A 9,162-nucleotide genomic window follows, 5' to 3' on the forward strand; every position below is an offset into this window, starting at 1 on the left:
CTTAGGCCTATCTAATTTGTAGTCCATACTGAAATTATAAATTCCCAACACTGCAGTTGAAATTTTATGTGGAAGTCATTGGGATGAAATAAAACATTTTTAACAATTCAAAGAGTAAGAAAATATTTGCATTAAAATGAATTGATAAACATAAAGCGTATATATGGACTGCAAAAGCTAGTCAGTCTTTTCCCAATTTTATCACGTTGCGCAACTTGCTGGCTTGTAGTGTCCACTTTTCAAAACTAGAGGGAGATATTTTAACATAAGATCGAGGCGAAGTGAGCATGCACAATTGAGTGCTGATGACACAAAGGGCAAGCAGAAATTACTATATGTTTTCTAGTGTGCACTTATTTGTATTGAATGGAGAAAGCCAAGAAAATATTACTTATTGTCGGACATTGTAAACATTTCTCTCAAATTAAAATAGCCTACTATAGAAAAGTTGTATAAGTGCAAAAAGTTGAACAAAGTTGAAACGCCATTAAATGTCAAAGATCTAGTATTTTGAAATGTAGGCTATCAATTATAACACTGTAAGAGTGTATAGGGATATGTTTTATGACTGCATGAGTTGCAAGCTGTTCTAGGTCCTTCAATCCGAAAACATAAATTATGACTCCCTCCACCCCTCCCATCACGCCTGCTCCATCGCTAAACACACACACACTCAACATACCTTAGTATTGCTCCTCTCACCAGTCTTTACTCATGTTGCGCTCTTTCGGATTTATTCAGCTCTCCACACGGACATCATGCAGCTGAAGTCAGAAGTTTTTTGAGACTTTCTTCACAGGTTTTGGTCCAAATATAAGTAAGTTTTATAACAACCGACCCTTTACGTTAGAACGTTATTTATAATGGGAAGCGTTAGACTTTATTTATGCGAATAACACTATTTAAATTATAGGCTAATGCTTTAAATATATTTAAATAATGTATTGAATCGTTATAAAACATTCTTTTTGCAACATTTTTAAATAAAACATTTCATCTTAAAGTGTGCAAATTTAGTTGAGACATGTGGAAGTTGTCACTAGAAGGGTTTAAATAAAAAAATCCTACATTGTAAAAAAAAAATATTTTCATGATTTGCTATAACCTTTTGTTGTTGTTGTTAAATCAATGTAGATAACTAATGTAGTTCAGATAACATGATATTTTGAGTTTCTTTTGATTAAACCAATCGCCTTCATTGTATTAACTCAAATTTTTAATTTCAATAAACTCAAAATTTTAAGGTAACCAGGTAACTTACTTTTTCAAGTTAAACCAACAATTCTTTTTTACGGTGTAGCAGTGGATTGTATGTTTGTGGCAAACCCATTTTAAATTAGAATAATTTTTGCGAATTAATTTAAAATGCTAATATTGTATTTTTTACAGGATAATCAAGGTATATTTTTTATGGAAAGCAACTTCTCTTTGGGAAAAAAAGTAGCACAGGCTAGTTTTCCATACCTGTCACATCGGGGCAAGTTGTCATATGAATTTTAAATGTTATAAATTTATACAACATATGATTTACAACATAATTTTTGCCCACACAATGATTTGATCTTTAAGTTTCCTTTATGTTTTGTCCAATAAATTATAATGGCAGGTTTCATTGGACAACTTACCACGCGCACTACTGTTGACGAATGTCATAAAAGGGCCAATAATGGTGAAAACTGATTTGTACGAATTAACACAGCCTAAAAAAAATATGTGGCAGTCTCTAGCCCCTCTCTCCAAGAATATGTACTAGCTACAATAGACATGTTACTTATTGTAACCTATATGGTCCTCTATATTAAAAATTTGTTCTCTTTTGTTTTTGTTTAAATCTCTGGATTGTATCAGATGACATGTGGGAGTTCTCGAGGACTCGTTACGCGGATTGTAACGGCTCAGAGGCGAGCGAGGAGACGGAGATTGCTGTAAACATTGGTGGTGTCAAGCACATTCTCTACGGGGACGTCCTGAACCGATATCCTGAGACGCGTTTGGCAGAGCTGGTGAACCGCTCCACGAATTCCACACAAGAAGATCTCTCTGTGCTCTGTGATGACTACGACGACTTAAAGCGAGAGTTTTATTTCGATAGAGACCCAGAGGCTTTTAAATGCATCCTAGAGCTGTACTACTACGGAGAGATTCACATGAAGCGAGGAATCTGTCCCATGTGCTTCATGAGAGAGATGGACTATTGGGGGATCGACACGGAGTATCTGGATGAATGCTGCAGAAGTAATTTAAATGAGGTGGAGACTGAGCTGGCGGAAATAGCAGAGAAGGTCAAGACCATCCTGGACGACCTGGAGGGGGATGCAACGATGACTAGAGGCCAGAGGTGTCAAGCGTTCCTGTGGAAACTCATGGAGAAACCAGAGTCATCATTAGCCGCGCGCGTAATCGCAGTTGTGTCGTTCGCGTTCATCCTGCTCTCCTCTGTGGTCATGTGTGTGAGCACCATCCCAGAGCTCCAAGTGCAAGATGCCGAGGGTAACCTGGTGGAACATCCGACCCTTGACTCTATTGAGACGGCTTGCATCATCTGGTTCACCGTGGAATATATTTTGCGCTTCGTTTCCTCTTCTAACAAATTGCACTTTGTGTTTTCCTTCATGAATTTAATAGACTTTCTAGCTATCATGCCGTTTTACGTAGTGTTGATTCTTACGCATTTGGGCACTGCTATGATGGAGCTCGCCAACGTCCAGCAGGCAGTGCAGGCGTTGCGCATCATGCGCATTGCGCGCATCTTCAAACTTGCGCGCCATTCATCAGGTCTGCAAACTCTCACCTTCGCGCTCAAAAGCAGCTTGAAAGAGCTGGGTCTGCTGCTTATGTACATGAGCGTGGGGATTTTCCTGTTCTCGGCGCTGGCATACACAATGGAGCAGAGCCACCCGGATACCATGTTCACCAGCATCCCACAGTCCTTTTGGTGGGCCATCATTACAATGACTACTGTGGGGTATGGAGACATCTACCCTAAAACCACGCTGGGCAGGTGTAACGCTGCTGTCAGTTTTCTGTGTGGCGTAATAGCTATTGCGTTGCCAATCCACCCGATTATTAACAACTTTATCATTGTTTACAGTAAGCAGCGTGTACTTGAAACAGCTGCCAAGCATGAGATCGAACTCATGGCGTTACGCGCGAAGGAGGAAGCGCAGGAGTGTCAGGAGGCTGGAAAAATGGCTTCGACTGGCAACAGTTCGGTGTGGGACAGTGCTGCTGTGAGCGCGTCACAGAGTGACACATGTATCCCGTTACTTGGTGAAAAAGGCCAACCTGCCCACAAACACAAGAACAAGTCAATCAATATGAACAGTTCGCTGTGATTACAGCCTGAAAACGGGCTAAATTCGATCAGTATCATGTAGTCTATCTATCTATCTATACACTCCAACTCTGTTCAGAAAAGAATAAAATAAATGATTAGTTACTAAGGGTAAATACAAATTTATTTATTTATTAAAGAACATTAAAAATAAAACAATGCAGAAGTAAATTAAAAGGGACATGTAAATATAATGTATATTTCAAACTTAAACGTTTAATTTCAATCTTATACACATCAAATGCTTAAAGACTCATGGTCTCTGAAGATATCTTACAGTAATGAGAATATCTGACTGATCTCTTAACTGAACAAACCTGACGGAAGAAAAATGACTATGTCTTTATTATGCAATTAGTGTACTCTGAAGCATAATACAAGAATCACAACCTAATTTGTATACATTTTTGTAACATCATTAACATAATATATGTTTTAATGATCTTCAAAATAAAATGATTAGGAGGTTGTACTGATTTCCGTAGATATTTGGCATTAAACAACATCAACTGATTGTTTATATTATTATTATTATTAAGGGTCAAGCCCTGTGGTCAAGAGATATAATGAAATTTATAAAAATGCTTATAACATGGAAAATTCAACATATTCCCCCGGTTTCACAGACAAGGCTTAAGCTAGTCTCAGACTAAAATGTATGTTTAAACTGTTTTAACTGAAAGTAACTTGCACTGACATATCTTAAAATATGTCAGTGCCATTGTTTTGTCTCAAGATGCACACTAATAATGTTTCTTTTTAGGGTACATTTATAAAAGCTAGTTAAATGTCTCAATTGAACTAAGGCCTAATCCTGGCTTAGTCTAAGTCCTGTCTGTGAAACCGGGCCATTGTCATTTAACTTAAATCATTAGATTTGTTGGCGTATGCCCAGTCACCAAATTAGCCACATTCTACCATATTGAATCTTATTTAAAACCTACTTTTTTCAAACTCCTACGAAATTTGGTATGTAGCATCTACAGACACTCATGACAAAAAGATTTTAAAAGATTTTTGATAGACCCAACCATTGTTTTATACTGCGTCAACAAATTTGACAGCTAGCACACCCAAATTGAATATGTGGCTGTATCTTTGCAAAAGTTTTGTGTATTGACACGAAACTTGGTACATGTCATCACAGGCATGACTTGAGGGTGCATGCAGAGTTTCGTCATAGCGCCACCTACTGCTCAGAAGTTATAAACCATGTTATAAGTGCTTTAACTGATGTAATTTTAAGCTTTATCCTAACCTCATGATCACAGATGTCCACAAATATTTCCTTTTCTGCCCTTATTTGGCTTGACCCTGTAATTGTTGCTTGCAGCTATATTTATTACTATTATTATTTAGCTTGAGCAATTGCAATAGTTCAAAATGAAAGCAAAACCAGAAAACAATATATGTGTACTGCGTAATATACTGTGGTGACTGAATGTGCATGCTACAATATGTTAGTTGATGTCTAAATCCTTGTAGCTATTAAAATTTGGTGCTTGATACATCAAATTATTTGAATAGTTCACTCTAATCCTGTCCTGTACAGGTAGACACCTATGAACTTACCTGTACGTTTTCTCTCCCTTTTTAATCTAACCTGCCTATTAAACAATAGTGTGAACCACCATCCCTCTCAGTGGGAGTTTGAATGATGTGTCACTAGAGGGTTTGAATTTTACCGCAGTGCTTTGAGTGTCCCTCGGGGAGTGAGCCGCTCATTTGTTGGCTCCTGAAAGACATGGGTGGACATAGATGTGGGTGTGTTTGTGTGTGGGTGTTATTCATTCTGTCTGAGTGAATTAATGCATCAAATGTGTTTGTGCCCACATGGAAAGGTCTTTGTGTTTGTGTGTGTAGGCCTACTGATGGCTGGACACTGAGATATAGCTTAGATCTGGCATGTGGGTGGACAAAAGAGCAGCCGGTGCTAATAGCCAGTAATCACTGACCCCACCAGCACAACTAAATCAGCATCACACAACACGGTATTGCTGAAATGAGGAATACAGGCCGCATATCAGTGTCTATAATATAAATAACAGCAAAATGCACCTCTATAATTCTCAGACACCGTGTTGTTGTCCTGCTGAGCATAGCTAAGAGGGAAGAATATGTTCCATGCAGCTGACGATGTCCAAAATCTCAATTGCACATGGATCAGTATTGAGTTACACACACTATATTGTAACCCGAGCACACAGTCAGCCCACCTCCCACATCAGACACATTTTGGAATCTTAAAGCCCACCACTTGTCAGTTACTAAAAATAAGATTCCCCTCTAGGAGTTCCAGGAGGTAAAACTACTACAACTTACACAAAAAGTAAAAATAAATTGCATTGCCAGTTTCTTACAAAACATCTATTTTTCAAAGGCAATTGTGCTTGACCTTTAGAAAGTTTGTGGAAGTACAAGTGGTTATTCTCAAAAGACAAACAGGTGTGAGCTAATCATTATTCAAAGTTTATGTGCAGCCCCTGCCTGAGGAGCATAGAATGTAAAAAACTAGAATCTATTGAAAAAAGAAATATGACCGTGTTTAAATTTGCAGATCCACTTAGGGTAAATGTACCAAATGACAAAAGCAGATGCTGTGATTTAAATGGAATGGATTAATGGAAAATGACAGCGGAAGAGTCTGCTTTCCTTCACGCCATAGCAACAATTTAAAGAGAATGCATTTCAAAATGGAGAAATAGCACAATTGCACAACTGATACTTAAAAGTACTGTTTTCCCCATTTTTCTTTTAGAATAAAGCTATTTCTTCACAAAAGGAACTTTCACAAGCGCTCGCCTCACTTCGGACTTCAGGACTGTGGTTAAATCTAGAGAAAAATAATCACAGTGATCAAAACTGACCTTTACTAATGGTGGTTTGACAAAAAAAAAAGTAGGCCTACTCTCCTTTCATGGGTTTAAACAACCGAGCAGCTGCAAAAGGGTACTATGATGTCAGCAGAAAATTTGAGAAAAAAAAAGAATTAAGATGTTTCACCGGTTTCACAGACAGGCTTAGGCTAAGCCAGGATTTGGCTTTATTTTATTTAAGGTATTTAAGTAGCTTTTATAAACATACCCTAGTAAGAAAAACATTACTGGTGTGCATCTTGAGACAAAACAACGGCTCTGACGTGTTTTAAGATATGTCAGTGCAAGTTACTTTCAGTTAAAACAGCGTAAACATGCATTTTAGTCTGAGACTAGCTTAAGCCTTGTCTGCGAAACTGGAGGAAAGTGTTTTAGAGCAGTTTAATGCTATTTAACACAGCAATAAAACAGTATTTACAGTGAAAAGTGCTTTAGGAATCAATCTGAATTGAAAATGTTTCACTTCAGGTTTATTCATCTAACACTCTAAAAAATGGATATAAAAATATACACTGTCAAATTAATACAAAGTCTATATTTTTCAAATAATATTTGAATATATATTTAACAACTAGATTATTAAGCAAGGTAGAACAGAGAAGAAAAGTTGAGTGTGTGTGTGTGTGTGTGTGTGTACTTGTCTACCTATCTAACAGGGGACCATGGTGTCGTTACACATTCACCAACGGGACCACCGAGCAAAGAGGGGACATTTTTTGTGTGTGTGTGTTCTTGTATATATGGTTTATGAGGACACAAATGTGTATAATAACATGGGTATTACAACGTAAACATGGTTTATGAGGACACTTCCTGTGTCCTTGTAAACCAAATGGCTTAAAAAACATACTAAATGGTGTTTTTTTGTCATTCAAAAAATGCAGGCAGTTTCCTGTGATGGGTATGTTTAGGTGTAGGAATAGTGTAGGGGGATAGAATATACAGTTTGTACAGTATAAAAACCATTACATCTATGGAGAGTCCCCGTAAACCATATATACAAGTATGTGTGTGGTTCAGGTAATCCCTACATTATGGGGACAAAATGTCCCCACAAAATGGCATTTTGACATTTTTTTTGGTCCCAATAAGGAAAACAGCTTAAATTATATAAATGATTATGTCTATGGAATGCCCCCATAAAACATGAAAACCCAAAGTCCAACCCAAAGTGTTTGTGTGTGTGTGTAAGTGCATTGGTTTAAGGGTGTTGGGTGTTAAGTGCTTGTGAAAGAGGTGTGTCTTCAGCTGCTTCCTGAAAGATGTGATGTCTGCAGCGGTTCAGGTGGATTCACAGCTCATTCCACTAGAGAGAAACAGAGAGGGTGAAAGTTTTGGAGAGTGACTTTTTGCCTCGTTGTGAAGGAACAACAAGACATTGCTCATTAGTGACCTTAGCTGGCAGGAGGGAGTAAAAACTTGAAGAGAATAGAGTTATAGGGAGGTGCTGTTCCAGTGGTAGTTCTGAAAGCCAACGGGTCACGGTATAATTTTTTTCCAAGACATGTTCCTGAATCAGCATATTTTGTTGATCCTGGAACAACATTACTTTCCAAATATTTAGTTCTAACCCTATCCCTACCCCTAAACTAAATCCTACCCATAACTTATCCCTAAAATCAGGAGATGATTGGTAAATAACTTTGATGTTGAAGCACCTAACCCTGGTTGTAAGCCTAAACTTGACATAAACTATATACTTGACTCTCAAATCTGATTGGTTGAATGGAATGTTGTTCCAGGATCAACAAAGATGTTGATACAGGAGCATGTTGTACTTGGTGAAATCACATTAACCAAAGCGGCCGATAAAGCCTTAAATGTGATTCTGGACACAACTAGGAGCCAGTGGAGTGAGACCAGGAGGGGTGTGATATGTGTCCACTGGTTGAAGACCAGACGTGCATTCTGGATCATATGCAGGGACTTAGTTGCGCTGGCTGGAAGACTAGTAGAGCGTTGCAGTAGTCCAGTCTTGAGATAACAGGAGCTTAGACAAGAAGTTGTGTCGCATTCTCTGATTAGAAGGGTCTGATTTTCTTAATTTTGTAAAGAGCAAACCTGCACGACCAGGCCATTGTTGAAATATGGGTGGAAACACTCGATGGGTCATCAAACTCAACCCCCAGTTCCTTGTTGTCCTGGTTGGCAGTGGACCCCAGATGCAGAGTGATGTTGTGGTCAACTGACGGTTCTGCAGGAATTACAAGGAGCTCCGTCTTTGCAAGGTTGAGCTGTAGGTGTAAAATATATAGGAAGCAAACTCATATTTCTAGATATCTCCTTACTGAGGTATTAATTTAATCACTTATACATAGTACAATTAATGGCCCAGGCTAGATTAGAACCCAGGTCCTGATCAGCACAACAGCCAGGAGCGACATTTCTCCAACAGATTTTAACATCAAACCCTAGACATGATTTTATCTTAAAACATTCCTTACTTGGGGTATTCATGTGACATTGAAATAAGCACTTAAAACAACATGGATTTAGCAAATAGCAACCTCTGACTGAAATCAATGAAAAAGTGAGTTATGCTGAGGGAGTTAAGTGTATGTTAGTGGGAAGATGGCAGAGTGCCACAACCACATTAAAGACACATGGTACCCGACTATGCTGCTATGGCACCCTGTTTACTAAATAAGGATGAAATGAGAGCGTGAAGGAGAACATAAATAAACTGGATGGTGAACACTCAACTTCCTGTTGAAAGAAGGCATCAAGTCATATATAAATGATGCCAATAAAGTTATATGTGCAGTGTTTAGCTGTCAGTATCTCCTCAGTGAACATGAGACACGTGGCTCTCAGGGAGCCATTCTTCACCACCCCATGTCATCTCAGCTGCTGTGAGGAATCTCAATCCGTTAGGACTCGCTCCACATTAAAGGAAGTGACAGTCACACTATGGTCTACTCACAACAGCAAGGTCATCCTTAGAACAGCACA

General features: G+C 38.5%; 1 protein-coding gene across 1 annotated transcript; it reads left to right on the forward strand.

Annotated features, from left to right (window-relative positions):
- Positions 1-690: 690 nt before the first annotated feature.
- On the forward strand, positions 691-4,967 carry LOC127502334 (potassium voltage-gated channel subfamily F member 1-like). Its single transcript, XM_051875223.1, has 2 exons — positions 691-817; positions 1,849-4,967. The coding sequence occupies exon 2, from the start codon at positions 1,854-1,856 to the stop codon at positions 3,333-3,335; it is 1,482 nt and encodes a 493-aa protein (XP_051731183.1). The 5' UTR covers positions 691-817; positions 1,849-1,853; the 3' UTR covers positions 3,336-4,967.
- The last annotated feature ends 4,195 nt before the right edge of the window (positions 4,968-9,162 follow it).

The sequence above is a fragment of the Ctenopharyngodon idella genome, chromosome 20 (genome assembly GCF_019924925.1).
Source record: "Ctenopharyngodon idella isolate HZGC_01 chromosome 20, HZGC01, whole genome shotgun sequence".
In the NCBI taxonomy this organism is placed as follows: domain Eukaryota; kingdom Metazoa; phylum Chordata; class Actinopteri; order Cypriniformes; family Xenocyprididae; genus Ctenopharyngodon; species Ctenopharyngodon idella.